We start from the raw sequence: 16,302 nt of genomic DNA, 5'->3' as shown, positions 1-16,302 counted from the left end.
AAGAATGCACATTTTCCTATGCCAACCCTGCAGTGCTGCTCACAAAAGATAAAATACTAGCTTTTGAAGGTGTGCTGTCATTATGTATCATTACTAATTTAGAATTAACAATGCCATACAGGTCTATTAACAGAAACCTATTTTCTAGAACTGTCAATAACTGATTAACTTTCTCAAGTTTTAAAAGTTTTGGACGTTATCACTATTAGAAAATCACTTTCATATTCAGAACATGAGAAAGTATAATATTTGATTGATAAAATGTAATATCAATATTAAGCTAATATTTAAAAACAGTATATCTCTGAGGCGAAATTATCAAAGATAAGACTTTATAATTAATAAAAGTTAAGCTTACACAGCAGAAATACATAAAAATAATGCACAAGAAATAACAGTAAATTTTTGATATTGAATTTTAATAACTTTAAAATAGGGACCACAAAAACCCATGATCATCTCAATAGATGGATAAAAAGTATCTGACAAAATCCAACACCCTTTTGTGATAAAATCATTCAACAAACTAAGAATTGAAGGGTGCTTCGTCAACCTTATAAAGGGCATCTATGAAAACCCCACAGTTAAAAAGTTACTTAACGGTGAACAACTAGATGCTTTCTCCTAAAATGAGAAGTAAGACAAGGATGCCTGTACTCAGAACTTCTATTCAACAATGTAACATATCCAGGGCAATTGGGCAGGAAAAAGAAATAAAAAGCATCCAGACTGGAAAGGAAGAAGTAAACATATCTCTATTCACAGATGACATGATCTTATATTTAGCCTATCCCAAGAAATCTACTAAAAAACCTATTAGAACTAATAAAATTTCAGCAAAGTTTCAGGATACAAGATTAATACACAAAAATTAATTGTATTTCTGTGCACTTGCAGTGAATAATAAGAAAATGAAATTAAGAAAACAATTCCATTTACAATAGCATCAGAAAGAATAAAAATAAATTTAACAACAGATATGTAAAACTTATACTCTAAAAAAAACAACAAAATATTGAATGAAATGAAAGGTCTAATAATCAAATGGAAAAATATCCCATGTTCAAGGACTGGAAGACTTAATGAATACTGGCAAGAAGGTAATACTTCCCAAATTGATAAACAGATTCAATAAATCCCTATCAGAATCCCAGCTCTCTTCTCTGTAGAAACTGACAAGATGATTCTAAAATTCATATAGAACTGCAAGGTACCCAGAAAAACCAAATCAATCCTGAAAAAGAATAAAGTAGGAGGACCTCCCAATTGAAAAATTTACTACTAAGCAATGGTAATCAAGACAGGGTGGTACTGGCATAAGAACAGACATATAGATCAATGGAAGAGAATTGAAAATCCAGAAATAAACTCATATGTCTAAGGTCAACTGATTCTCTACAAGGGAGTCAAATGAATTCAATGGGGAAGGAATAATCTTTTCAACAAATCGTGCTCGGACAACTGGATACCCAATGGAGTTGGACCTCACACCACACACAAAGATTAACTCAAAATAGATCACAGACTAAAATATAAGATCTAAAACTATAAACTTAGAAGAAAACATAGGAGTAAATATTGACTTTGGGTTAAGCAACATCTTCTTAGATAAGACATCAAAAGCATAAGTGACAAAAGAAAAAAATAAATTGAACTTCATCAAAATCGAGAACATTTCCACTTCAACAGACATCATCAAGAAAACGAAAGACAAACCAGAATGTGACAAAATATTTGCAAGTCATATTATCTGATATAGGACTTGTATCTGGAATGTATAAAGAACACTTACAACTCAATTAATAAAAAGACAACCCAATTAAAAAATATACAAAGGATCTGAACATTTCTCCAAAGATATACAAATGGGTAATAAGCGCATAAAAAGATGTTCAACATTATTAGCCATCAGGGAAATGCAAATCAAAATCACAAAGATATATCACTTCATACCCACTAAGACAGCAATAACCAAAAAAAAAAAAAAAAAAAGTAACAAGGATATGGAACAATTGGAATTCTCATACACTGCTGGTGGAATTGTAAAACAGTGCAGCTACTTTGTAAAACAGTTTGGCAGTTCCTCAAAAGGTTGAACACAGAGTTACCATATGGCCCAGCAATTCTACTCCTAGATATATACTCAAGAGATGAAAACATACATCTATACAAAAACTTGTACACTAAGTATTACATTATTCGTAATAGCCAAAATGGAAACCCAAAGTGAATGGATAAAAGAAGTATTGTATATCCATACAATGGACTATTATTTAGCCATAAGAAAGAATGAAGCACTGATACATGGATGAATCTTGAAAACATTATGCTAAGTGAAATAAGCCAGTCACAAAAAGACTATATATTGTATGATTCCATTTATGTGAAATGTCTAAATTAGAGAAATCTAGAGACAGAAAGTAGGTTAGTAGTTGCTTAGGGCTGGGGGGAAGGGAGAGGATGGGGCAGTGTCTGCTAATGGGCATAGGATTTTTTTTTTTTAAGTTACTGATGCCATATTTAAACAAGGAAAGAAAACTACAGCCATCACAACCACTAACGAATAAGTACTCACTGAGAAAGTGCTTTTATGTTTAACAAGTTTACCCAAAGAAGGGGGATTTAACAGAGGATAAAAATGCCTTGAAAAGAGACTGAGAATCCCATGGTGAGGGTAGAGAAGGGCAGAGGGAATGTAATACAATCAGGAGAAATACACTTGATTACTCCCTCCTCCTTCTAAAATCTTTTAGTCTTTGTTTTTATTTTCTTTCCAAAAATTTACATCACATTAAAAGGTTCCAGATGAGGTATTCTGTAAAATTTGTCCAGATTAAATCACCCCAATAAAAACAAAAATTTCCAGTTTTAAATTTTTACCCCCTGTAACACATTGCTCTACATATCTGTAAAATACTCCACATACTTATACAGCACTGTAAATATACTATATAAATGATAACAAATGCTGTTTAAAATAGTTTTGATGTTCACAGGCACTGATAAAGTATACATTCCCTTCATTTATTAATTTTCAGCTAATCATACTATCTCCGTGTCAGTTCTTTAAACCTGGTATTTTCTTTTTATCGTTTTATTCATTAATAAGCTACAGTCCTACTATATAATTGTAAAAACAAATAATGACAAAGCTTAATGGAGCAAACAGTTCTTAAAATTGTCTAAAATTCTGAACGCATGTAAACCTTTGTGAAATGATCAATAGAGAAAAAAGAATATATTAAAAATCAAAACCACATAAAATTAAGAGTGCATATTATGACAATAAACGCAAAGAATAGTTAGGCAAGCTATGTGCTTGACTGCAAGGGAAAATCTGAACCTTTAAGCAGCTGATAAATAATCACATTCATGAAAAAGTGTACTCACCGGGTTTTGGCACTGAGTTGGTCACCGACTGGGGAACTTTCTGATTAATTAACTCAACACAGTGTCCAGGGAAGAGTCCCACCTAAAGAAGAAAAGCAGCAAAGAGAGGATTTTAAACCAGAGAACAGACCAGTGTATGAACACTGCCAATTCAATTCCAGTAATGTGCTCCACAGCCCCTCCCAATGATTCTGTTATTCCAAGACTCTAAATCACTGATGATGCCAATTATACAAACAATAAAACAATCTGTTGCTATGAGTATATCGAGTTACGTGTTTTATTTGTCTAAATATCTATGTCTGCTTTCCTAGTTTTACCTTTTAATTTCCCAAGCTTCTTTTACACCAATTAAAATATTTAGTCTGATACCAAGCTGTGCGTGCAAGAGGTATAATTTATACCTGTTAATAATTTACTTTGCTGAAATTTCAATCTAGTTGTGTTAACACCTCTACTGTCAACTTTCATATTTACTGATTTCTCTATATGATTTTTAAAAAATCAACACTAAACCTCATTCAAATTTTTTTGCAAATTTTCTCTTCTTTCTCTCACAGGTTCCATGAAAAATGACAAGACTAAAATAAATTGGTGAAACAATCGCTCACTTAAAATCCTGGTATCCACTGTTGTTAAAGAGCCCAGTAGTGCGTGCCGTGGATAAGTGGGAAAGCAAGAGAAGAAAACAACCAATCTCGGCAGTGGTAACAAACTCTGGCTTCACACCAATTTGACATGGTAGCAGGATTGCTCATGGTGTTAGGTAGATTCCCAAGGAGCTGTATTAGTAAAATATTGAGCTCCAGATCACCCAGAGATACTACATAGCCAACAGAATGAATATAGAAACAAAGAGCCAGGAAACAAAAGTAAAAAGGGAATTTTTACCAATATTTATAGATGTTTTCTTAGATGGGAATATAATTGGGCTGCCAAGCAGCAGATGTTAAAGCTGAAACAAGAAAACTACATCACTTTGTACATCCCTCTGTTGTCAAGACTCTGGGGGAGAAAGGAATGGTCTTCCAAAAGTATGATTCATCGTGAAGTTCTGAGCTGTGTAATTTCCATCTGTGTGGGATTATTTTCACATGCTCACTTGCTGCATTCTTACTTCAATTTCTTGATCGATATTCTATGTTAGTTCTTAAAATTATGAAGATGTAACTAGTTATCAAGAGCTGAAAGGGCTTATTAACAAATTTTCAGTTTTGTTTGAAAGATTTGAAACTTGGGTCTTAGAGTTCCTATATGCTTTGCCTTCCAAAATGATGCTCTAAGTATTTGCTTTTATTGGTGAAATTCTATACCATACTTTACTCAACTTCCTATTTAACTAATAACAAGTAGAAATTCTTCCAAGATTGGTTAGAACAAGAATCAACTTGAAAAATTATTCTCATTCTCTCTTACGCAAATCAGTTATAAGATAATCACTTATGGTTAAGTGTAGCCCCAGGATTAAGAGGGCCTGGGTTCTACTCCAGGTCTGCCACTTACTGGTCGGGTTTATAACTTAGCCTCTGTGTTTCGGTTTCTTCCTCTAAACCTAATAATACTGTACCTAATTCATAAGAGTTGTTACGAGAATTAAATGGATCAGTATAAGCAAAGTGCATATAGTAAGCACTTGAGAAACGCTGTTTATTCTTTATTATCTCAATATGCTGGCCACTGGAAGATCTAGAGGGCTCCGGCCCCTCCACTGTATGGATATGACACACAATACCTACCACCTTGTGTATACTTAAGTTTGTGTATACTTAAGTTTCGTCACTGTCAAATATCATCCTTTCCATAAAATTCTAATTCATTTCAATTTGTAAACATTTTCTGCAATCTGCTATAGAGAAAAGACCACCCATTTACTAGGCTCTGTGATCTGCAGCAAATTGCTTAACATCTGTCTGTTTCTTAATTTGTAAAAATGGGACAACATTAGCTACCTCAATAATGTGTGTGAAAGCACCTAGCCTAGTTTCTAAACTCAAGCATCTGTCAGCAAACAAAACTAATTTTCCATCACTTCTTCACAAAGACTGAACAAAGCCTAATGATCTTCTTTGGGGAACTGTATCATACATACTAGTTACACTTTCACCTTTTGAATGTCTCAATGCATCAGGTCTAGGTATATGGGGGAAATGCTACTGTGTACTATGTAGAGGTAGGTCCGTGATAGGTTCATCTGACGCCTAATTCCAATCCCTGCTCACCTGTCTCCCTTTATTATAAAGTGCAATATTACTAAATATTAGCTAAACTAAATTTCAGTTTCCCAGATTCCTTGCATTCAGGTGTAGCCACGGCACCTGTAAAAAGCTTTACTGCTACTATTCTGTCTCTTCTTTATGCTGTGTACGTAGGTATTGGGAGTGGATCTGCAGTAGCCATCATTTGACCTTAAAGAAAGGCCAAGAGAATCTTAGAGAATTCTGCCTAGCATCGTTAAGCTGCTGACTCAACTGCAGCAGTGCTACCTTTTCTGTTCACTTTTGTTTCTTGAAGCCAAAATCACTCTTAACTGTAACTGTTTACAGTTAAGGTAACTGTTTTATTTAAAGGAGTTAATTCTGTATACTTGTGAAAAGCAAATAGATTCTGTTTTCCTATTATAAAATTTCCATCATAAAAAGTGAAACTGTGTTCTATTGAAAATATACACATAATATAACTAACCCTAAAAATATAGTTAATGAACATTTATACTTTTCTGATGTATACTTAAGCTAGTATTTCACCAAATATAAATAATTCTAATAAACTCAAAAATGTCCAACGTTAAAAGTGACTGGAACTCTAACAATATGATCTATGAACTACATCATCCTGTTTTATTCACATTAAGTTATATTATTATAATTATATTCATCATATTATTCTTTCTGCTGCAGTGGCATTTTCTAAAGCTCTAATGTAAATGGCTGAGAAAGGTGAGGGAAATTCAGTATATTTTGCAGAACTCAAAATGAGTTTCTACTCTAGGAAGATAGGAGGAAAAGAAAAGACGAGCATCTAGGGCCCATGAGGGTAGAGGAGCAGGTAATAAAAATATAGTAACAGAAGAAAAAGATAAGGCAGGAACAGGTTAGGGATGGGCTTAAAGGAGAGAAAGAGAACCTTCAATTTAGTAGTTTTTCCCCAAGTCAATTTGGCATGAGGAAGAAAGAAAAGTATATGAATGTAAGAGACACAGAGGTAGAAAACACAGGAATTATCAATAGCATTAGATACATGAAAAGTTAAATCAGATGCTTCTGCAGTTCTTTCCCACTTTTACTGACAAACTGTGCATATTTAAAGTGTACATTTTGATAAGTTCTGGCACCCATAAAACTGTAACCACACTTAAATTTATGAATATATGTATCAACCCCCGAAGTTTCCGTGTATCTCTTTGTAATCTCTCCCTCTCCCTACCAGCCCCTACCCTTGCCCACCAGGCAACCACTAACCTAGTTTCTATCACTAAACATTACTTTGCAATTCCTACAATTTTATATGAATAGAGTCATGCAGAATGTATTCTTTGTCGTCTGTTTTCTTTCATTCAGCATAATTATTTTGAGGATCATTCATGTTGCTGTATTTATCAATAATTCTTTCCTTCTATTCCTGAGTAATATTCTACTGTATAAATACCACCATTTGTTTATGCATTAATCTCTTGTTCATGAGATACCTGGGTTGTTTCCCCTTGAGGCCATTATATGTAAGGCTGCTATGAACAGTCATGTGTGAGTTTTTGTATGAACGTAAGCCTTCTTTTCTCTTGGATAAACACCTGGGAGTCGAATGGCTGGATCATGTCATCAGTGTATGTTTAAGAAACTGACAAACTGTTTTCCAAATTGGTTGTAGCATCTTACATCCCCCCCAACTGTGTCAGCGTTCTAATTCCTCCACATCCTCGCCATTCTAATAAGTATGTAGCAAGACTTCACTGTCATTTTAATTTGCATTTCTCTAATGACTACTGGTGTTGAGCATCTCTTTATGTGTCTGTTTGTCATATATCTTTTTGGTTAAGTGTCTATTCCCACTTTTGCTACTTTTTAAATTGAGTTCTGTTTTCGTGTTGAATTTTGAGAGTTCTTTATATGTTGTGGATACAAGTCCTTCATCGGATATAATCATCACAAATATTTTTTCCCAGTCTGTGGTGTGTCTTTTTATTGTGTTATAAGTAATGTCTTTCAAAGAGCAGAAGTGTTAAATTTTGATGAAATTCAATTTATTATTTTATGAATTGTTCTTTTGATATTACACCTAAGAAACTTTGCCTAAGCCAAAGTCACAAAAGTTTCTCCTATGCTTTCTTCTAGAAGCTTTATAGTTTACGCTTTACATTTTGGGTATGTGATCCATTTTGAGTTAACTTTTGCATATGGCGCAAGAAATAAATCAAAGGATTTCTGGAGGCATAAGGATATCCAACTGTTCCAGCATCATTTGTAAAACAGGCCATGTTTTCTTCACTGAACTGACATTGAACCTCTGTCGAAAATAAGCAGTCCATGTATGTGTGGGTCTACTTCTGGAATCTATTCTGTCCTGCTGACTTACTTGTCTATCTTTCCCCTAATGCCACACTCTCTTGGTACTGCAGTTTTACAGTTGAGTCTTCAAATCAATTAGTGTTAGTTCTCCAACTTTGTTCTTCTTTTTCAAAATTGTTTTGGCTGTTCTTTTCTAGGTCCTTTGCATTTCCATATGAATTGTTTAATCTGCTTATCAATTTCTACAAAAAATCTACTGAGATTTTGATTGGGATCAATTTGAGAAGAGATGGCATCTTAACAATATAAAGACTTCCAACCCACACACAGGGTATATAATCTCTTTTCTAAAATATTCTCTAATTTCTCTCAGAAACGCTTTGTAGCTTCCGGTACACAGATCTTTTGTATCTTTTTTCCGATATATCCCTAAGTAGTTCATAGTTTTGATGCTATTACAACTGGGTTTTATATTTTCTGACTGATGTTAAATGCTACTGGTCTGTGGACTAGATATGAAATAACAAGACGTCCATGCAGTTGTCCCAAGTATATCTATTTTAAATATACACTGTGTATTTTAAATACACAATTACTTTCCTTTTATTTCTCCTTTATATTATATGTGACAAATTATACCGACTTTTTTGAAATTGTGTTTGTAGGTTGGTATATCATTTGTAAATTTCATTTCAGGATCATAAGGAAAGATTTTAGAAATTATTTATCATAACAAGGGGGTATAGGGTTTGATGAGGTTAAGAACTACTACTCTAAGCCATTTTGCCAATAATTTCCATGAAACTGAATGTTTAAGCATCATTAGCTAGGACATATTCTGATGTTACAAATTAACAAAAGGGGCTATCTAGGAACTAATTTCTCTCTAAACATCAGTGGCAGCTGCTAATGGCACCAATAAGAAAAATAAAAAACTGCAGTAAGTAACACAGAAAATAATTTAAGAAAATTTACATATTTTTGTGATCCAAGGGGGGGAAAATACAAAATTGGAACTCACCAAGCTTGTGTTCTGGCTATATCACTGACTTACTGTCTTTGTAAATCAGAACAATCTATCCAAATTCCTTTGTCTCAGGATTTCTATAATTTTAAAATGACAGTTTAGGACCAGATGATCCACTACCATCTTTTCTAATATAGAAATCTATGATTCACACATGTAGACAAGCAGAAGCCACTACTGGTTCATTAAATTACTACTATGATCTGTTCTTTGCCCAGAATGCCTAAATTTCTACCTAAGCTCTGACACTAAACAGCGAAATAACAATGGGCTTGCAGTTTAGTCCCCTTTTGCTTTAGTTTTCCTTGTCAGTAAAAGAGAGGTAATAATAGTACCTTCTTCATAGACTGTGAGAATTAAAGGTTAATGGAAAGCACTTAGAAAGCACACGTAAAAGCAGCAAGAAAGTGTTACAATTCCTTACATTGGAGTACCACATACTCCCTCTTCCCTTGAAATTCTATAACATTACAGATGAAAAATTACAGTATGTGATTTCCCATTACTTAACTGGAGAGGAAATATTTTGCTCTACTTAATTTTGAGTAATGAAAAGGTGTAGTTTTGAATTCCGTACATAAAATGATGGTCTTCATATAAATAAGTGGGTAAATTATCTTCCTCTATTAAACTACTTACTACAAGGGACAAGGTTTCCAAATATCTTCCCTTTGGGGTAAAGAATACGTTTCTGAAAATAAGCTACCTGGAACCACATTAAACTCCTGAGGTAAGGAAATGTTTACTGTCCAAGATTTGCTTCTCTGTCATTGTACACAGAAACCCTCACACAACCTTCTGGGGTAACTTTGAAAAATAAAATAGCCGATCCTTGACCATCTTGAGGAGAACCAAGAGAACATGAGCTGTACAGAGTTCTGTCACTCTCTAAATGGTATTTTATCTCGTAGATTGACTGTATCCCAAATATGTTTTAGAAGATTTTCTGGGGGGAAAGGAGAACACTCACTAAACTGTGTTTAATTTCTTCCTTTATCTGTGCACAGGATAAACAATGGGAGGCTGGGTCAGTGGTTCTCACATTTTGTGCTTATTCATCACCTGAGGAACTTGATAAAATTCAGATTCCTGTCCCCATCCCCAGAGATTCTGATTAGTAATATGTGGTTTTAACATGTTTTGGGGTCATTCTGATGCCAGTGGCTCCCAGATAAAATTTTGCCAAACATGGCACTAACAAATAATGCTCAAAGATTTTAACATTTTACATTTGTGTTATGGCTTTTACATAAGAAAAAAAGACTTTCCAGACACCTCACCTCACATTTCCAACCACAGTCCCCAGATAAGTACAAAAGCTAATGACATTTATTTTTAACAAGAAAGAAAAAGCAAAGAGCTTTTTTTTGCTGAAGTATAGATTATATGATGAAACACCTCAGAAAACAGAGGTAAAAGATTCAATATACTCTTTAGAAGACAAGTAAAAAACAGATTTTGGAATTTCAAATTACTATAGTTAATATAATTTCACACTTCCTACTCCCAGAAGCTTAAGAAAAGAAACATAGTCACAGTATAATTTAAACACATGGATGAACTAATCCTTCTGTTCCCACAGCAAAATTATGGTCTAGGTTAAAACAATACACAGATGGGCAGAATGCTGATCTTTATCAACCACCAGCTGATAGGTAGAGTCTACCTACAGCTCAGAGTAAGCACTGCTTCCAGAAGAGTGGTCTGAGGAACACCTGGGCCGGAATCACATGGATAAAAATGCAGTCTTAATCCTGTCCCACAACCAGTGAAACAGCATTTCAGGGCTTCGGTCATAGGATTTTATGTTTTAACATGTTCCCCATGTAACGTGTCATAAGCATATCAAGTAAAGTTTGAGAATCAGTGGCGAAGGGAGGGGAGAAGGAGTTACTGGTAACAGAAAAGTGAAGATGGCGGAATAGCGCCCTTAACTATATTGGTAAATGCTACTCCTTGGACTACTTTCATTTGCAAATTAAGAGAACAATGCAATAAATACCATCACACACCTATTAGAATGGTTAAAACAACAACAACTGAGAACTATCGAATGCTAATGACAATGCAGAGCAGCATCACCGCTGTTGCTGGTGGGAAGGCAAAATGGTAACAACTACTTTAAAACACAGATTGGTGGTTTCTTACAAAGCTAAACATGATCTTACCATACAATGCAGCAAGTGCACTCTGTGGTATTTACCCAAAGGAGGTGAAAACACATCTGCACAAAAACCTGCACATGGATGTTCACAGCAACATTATTCATAAATGCTCCAAACTAGAAGCAACCAAGATGCACTGTAATAAGTGAATGGAAAAATAAATTATGGCATATCCATAATAATGAATATTAGACGGTGGAAAAAAGGAACTATCAAACCATGAAAGACATGGAGGAACCTAAAATGCATATTGCTAAGTGAAAGAAGCCAGTTTGAAAAGGCTACATACCATATGATTCCAATTATACGATGTTTTGGAAAAGGCAAAACTATGGAGACAATAAACAATCAGTGCTTGTCAGAGGTTAGGAGGAGAGAAGGATGGATAGGTGAGCACAGATTTTTAGGACAGTGAAAATACTCTGTATGAAGCTGTAATGGTGGATACATGTCACTATGCATCTGTTAAAACCCACAGAACTATATACATCACAAAGAGTGAACCTTAATGAAAATATGGATTATAGTTAATAATGATGTATGAATATTGGTTCATTAAAGGTAACAAAGAGCAAACCCCAAAACTGTTTCCATCATTATGGAGGAGGACGTGATACTGACACACTGTATTCTTATCCTTGTGATTCTGGCCCCAGTGTTCCTCAGACTACTTTTCTAGAAAGAGTGCTTACACTGTGCTGTACGTAAACTGCTAATCAGCTTGTGGGTAATAAAGTTCAGCATTTTGCCAATTCCATTCAATGAACTGTAAAGCAAGATGTTAATAGGAGAAACTGTATACATGTGTGGGGCAGGGAGTATATGAAATTCTGTGTATTATCTGGTCAACTATTCTGTAAACTTGTACTAAATGATAAAACCTATTAAATTTTTTTTTTTTTTTTTTGCGGTACGCGGGCCTCTCACTGCTGTGGCCTCTCCCGTTGCGGAGCACAGGCTCCGGATGCGCAGGCTCAGCGGCTATGGCTCACGGGCCCAGCCACTCCGCAGCATGTGGGATCTTCCTGGACCGGGACACGAACCCACGTCCCCTGCATCGGCAGGCGGACTCTCAACCACTGCGCCACCAGGGAAGCCCTATTAATTATTTTTTAAATAGTGAAAAAAAAATAAAACAAAGTCACAAGCCAGCAACTGCACAGCATCAGTTCACAGGGCTCTGAGGGAAAGGCTTCCGCACGCCACGTGTACTCTGTCATGCCCCGACAGCTGGCCGGAGAAAACAACACAGGAGACTGACAAAAAAGGAAAGGGGAGTCCACGTAACACGCTATAAACACATTAGGTTGAACAGAGCTGCCTGCACGCCGACGCCGCATTTCCAGAGCACGTCCCTTCAGCGGTCAGAGCGCCACAGCTCAGAGCTGGCCTCCGTCCTGGGACGCAACAGCCCACATCTTTGCTCCCCTTCACCCTCTCTCCCGAGAGTGGTCAGCTCTAAATGGCCTTGGTTCCCGGAAGACCACACTGTCCAAGCTACCCCAAGGCCAAGCCCAGCCCCTCGTCTCCTGCTACTGTATCAGGAAGACAGGTTTCCTGCCTCTGTGCTTCCTCCTTCATGGCTCACTGACAAAGCGCAGTTTACACAGTCCATCTGTGTGACCAGGACAGGTCAAGCTGGCTAACTGGTCACATGGCTGCTTCACGTCTAGCCAAGTCTACCCAGGTCATCTGGACATCCTCTCCTCTGAAGACATGCACAGGACGCTGCATTTCAAAGTCACCACCTCCAGAAACCCCTCCTAGATCTCCTAGGGAGTCCTGCTGGGCTCAGAACCTCCCACTCATCTGAGAGGCCCTGAGGAGGGGACCAGTACTGCCTGTCCTCCTCGTCCTGCCTCGGGGCATGGTGTCAGTGCCCAGAGGGCCTTCTGCCATGAATGAAACGAAGGCCCTGTACCAGCCTGTGAGTACCACTGGGCCCCTTCTCAGATGCTGCCTGAGGACAGTAGGGTGGGGAGAGGCACCCATGAAGCAGTCATTCCCAGGGCTCCTTCCTCCCAAGGCCCTCAAGCTCTCTGCAGTCATGGCCAACACCCCTACACTCTGCCTGCCTTGGCCTAGGAGCCAGCCTGGCTCAAGCAGGGCCCTACTCTTTATCAAGTCTGTGAGAGAGAGTCCAGGAAAAGCCTTCAAGCCAGCCTGGCTCAATCAGGGCCCTACTCTTTATCAAGTCTGTGAGAGAGAGTCCAGGAAAGGCCTTCAAGCCAGCCCTAAGAGTGGCCCCACCCACCTAGCCATCCGGGACTATCTAAATAATATCTCCCCAAATTCTTATGCTGAAGCCTTTAACCCCAGCATCTCAGAGTGTGACTGTACTTGGAGACGGGAGAGAGGAGGACTGAATTGTGTGGGTTCTTCCCTTAAAGTATTCAGTTCCTTTTTTAAATGAATGCCTTTTTTAAAGGCATTTTTAGATGCTCTTCTAGTGATAGTTTTAAAAGATAAAAGGAAACTTTACCATCCTATGGAAATTAGTGCTAGTCAATCTAAAATATGCCTTTATCAGGTCTCAAATTAGTTAGGCATATAAGGAAAAAGAAAGAGCTTTAGATTCTGCTGTTATTCTGCAATTCATACGTTGTTTACATTAACAGTTACAGTGCATTAAAAAAACATTGATCAAACTGACAATTCTAGAGAGAAAACATATGTGATTCATGATTTTAAGCCACTGTGAAAAGCAAGGCAGAGTCACAGTCCTGATAATCTAAAAGTGGTCACCAGGCATGTGATTCTGCTCACACTTTGGCTATACCACCATACAGCAAAGAAGAAGGAGATCAAAACAACCACAATAGTAACTAGAAAAGGAAACCCAAGTCTAATATCATCTACATTTTTTTTATCACTGCAGACAAAATTTCTGATGACAAAGTCCACTGCCAGCACATATGAAAGAAAAAACGATCTTTGAATTTTCCACACCAAATTCTTTGTTGCCTACCTGAAATCCATGCTTGCCTCTCCACCACGTGCTTAACACTTTTGGGGGCATGTCAATAACAGAAACAATGTCTCCCACCTAGGAGAAAAAATTTTAAGTGAAACGTTTTAAATCAATTTTTAAAGCAATTGTCTGTCTAGAATTTAAATCTTAACTGTAACAAAAGGGTAAAGTACTATCTTATTTTCTGGCTCATTATTTCTGGTAAAACATTAACACTTCTTTCTGTAAGGAATTTAATAATCTTAACCATTTGTTAAGGAGAGGTTTACAGAAAGTTAAGCAGCACAAAGACCGTGGTCCAACTAACACCTGTAGTAACTTCAGAACGCCTGATTGATAGCATAAGATGTCTGAACATCGGGCATCATACCATCATCACCTCTGTTAAAATGCTCTGTTAACTGCTGTTACTAAAGGTGATCAGATTCCCTTTAGTGAATCTAAAAGGCTATTTTAAATACTCATATTTAGCACAACAGCGGCTTCTATTAATACATTTAGTGAGCGCTTACCATGCGCCAGGCACTGTGCTAAACATTTGACCTATCTTATTTCATCATATAGGAAAGCTCTAAGATGTCTACAGTTACTGGGTTATTCTTAGTACATGTAAAGCTGAATGACAACTACATTTCTTTTAATAGATGGTTCAATATAACATTCCCACTAAATAGCTGACTTTCTTCCCTTTAAAAGACAAACTCATGAGTTTGTACAAACTTCTACAAAATTGTAAGTATGAAAATAGCAATAATAGTTTTTAATAATATATTTAAAGGAAGTTGTATTCTTCAATCAAAATAACTGATGATCTCTGTGATAAACCAGTTAAGCACTTCAGACCAATGTTGCTAATGTACACAATATTGCTCTAAGAATTTTTTTTGTATATTCACAACTAGTTTTTCCAGTCATGAAAGTCCTCTTCACAAAACCATACTTGCTAACAGACATGGTATCTTTCAAGACCAAGGATTCCTTTGTGTATAGAGCTAAAAATTTAGTTTGAGAACAGTTTGAACTCTATACAGTAAAAATTTACACTTTTTTTCCTCTTAAACTGAGTAACTGCCAGCATTTTCCTTGGTCTCTCATCAGCCAATATTAAAGGAAGAAACTCAATTCCCCTCCTTTTGCATCTGATAGCAAGAAATGTTCATTTCACTTTTCATCTGGTCTTTACCTCAATCTATGAACAGTGAGAAGAAAGTATCACTGGGTATTGTTTTTAGGTGCTAAAAACACAAAGACAGAAGAGGATTTGGCTTTCAAGAAGCTCACAGAGACAAACAGGAGAACAATTATGATTGAATGTAGTAAGTGACATATCAGAGATAAGCCTTGAGAACAGCTCAGAATGACGTTCAGTGCAGGTTCTGGGGGGGTATGTATTTCCATGGAGTAGAGGGAAGGAGATCAAGGAGACTTCCTAGAAGAAATGGGACACATTTAAGCTGAATTTTCAAGAATGAGTACAGTCATTAAAATAAAAATAGATGGCATGCCAGGCTGAAAGACAATGATGCACAGAAAAACCTGGTGCTTTTCATTAAGGAAATGATTGCAACAGTTAAAACTGAGGCTAGAAAGATAGCAGGGACTGAGCTAACACATAGCATCTTTAGTCACTTACCTCTAAGGTCAATTCATCCGGGGCCCGAGCAGTGTACCTCTTGATAACATGGGCAGCACCAACAGCAGGAGTGTTAATGGATGATTCTTCATGAACTAGAAGGTGATTTCCCTTATTATCAATCTGTAACAAAGAAAATGTACTATGAGATGGTTAAAGACATGGGACTTGGAAGTTTCTTTGTGTATCTATATAATTCAACTTGACTTAGAAAAACCATAACCCAAAGAATATTAAAAAAAAAAAAAACCCACCACTTATCGAGTACTTACTATATGCCAGTCATTGTATTGTACATATAACATACATACTTTAATCTTCATAACTCTAAAAGATACTTATCATCATTATCAACACTTAAAGATGAAGATGCTAAAGTTAAAAGAAGCTATATAAATTATGAGAGATTAAATAATTTGTCCCAGATCACACAGCCAATAATGAAGAACCAAGATCTCAGGGCAAGTTGGCCTGGCTCTAAGGTCTATATTCTTTCTACTTTTCATTGCCTTCCCAATTTCCACTGAGAGGAGAGAATAATGTAACTCTACATATGCAAATTAAGGAGAAAAACCTAACCTATTGACAGGAGGATACTCTATCACTCAAGACAT

The 16,302-nt window shown here is 36.4% G+C and overlaps 1 protein-coding gene across 2 annotated transcripts in view; it reads right to left on the bottom strand.

Annotated features, from left to right (window-relative positions):
* Window positions 1-16,302, bottom strand: part of ARHGAP32 (Rho GTPase activating protein 32) — a 264,452-nt gene that overhangs the window by 61,444 nt on the left and 186,706 nt on the right. For both annotated transcript variants that reach the window (XM_029207542.1, XM_029207543.1), the window contains exons 8-10: window positions 15,689-15,811; window positions 14,053-14,130; window positions 3,391-3,472 (exon numbers count right to left, since the gene is read on the bottom strand). In XM_029207542.1, the coding sequence (XP_029063375.1) occupies window positions 3,391-3,472; window positions 14,053-14,130; window positions 15,689-15,811 (283 nt within the window). The remainder of the gene's footprint in view (window positions 1-3,390; window positions 3,473-14,052; window positions 14,131-15,688; window positions 15,812-16,302) is intronic.

The sequence above is a fragment of the Monodon monoceros genome, unplaced genomic scaffold (genome assembly GCF_005190385.1).
Source record: "Monodon monoceros isolate NGI ecotype Baffin Bay Population unplaced genomic scaffold, NGI_Narwhal_1 Super_Scaffold_7, whole genome shotgun sequence".
Lineage (NCBI taxonomy): Eukaryota > Metazoa > Chordata > Mammalia > Artiodactyla > Monodontidae > Monodon > Monodon monoceros.
Note: the sequence above shows the minus strand (reverse complement) of the source record. Positions and strands in the feature narration are given on the sequence as shown.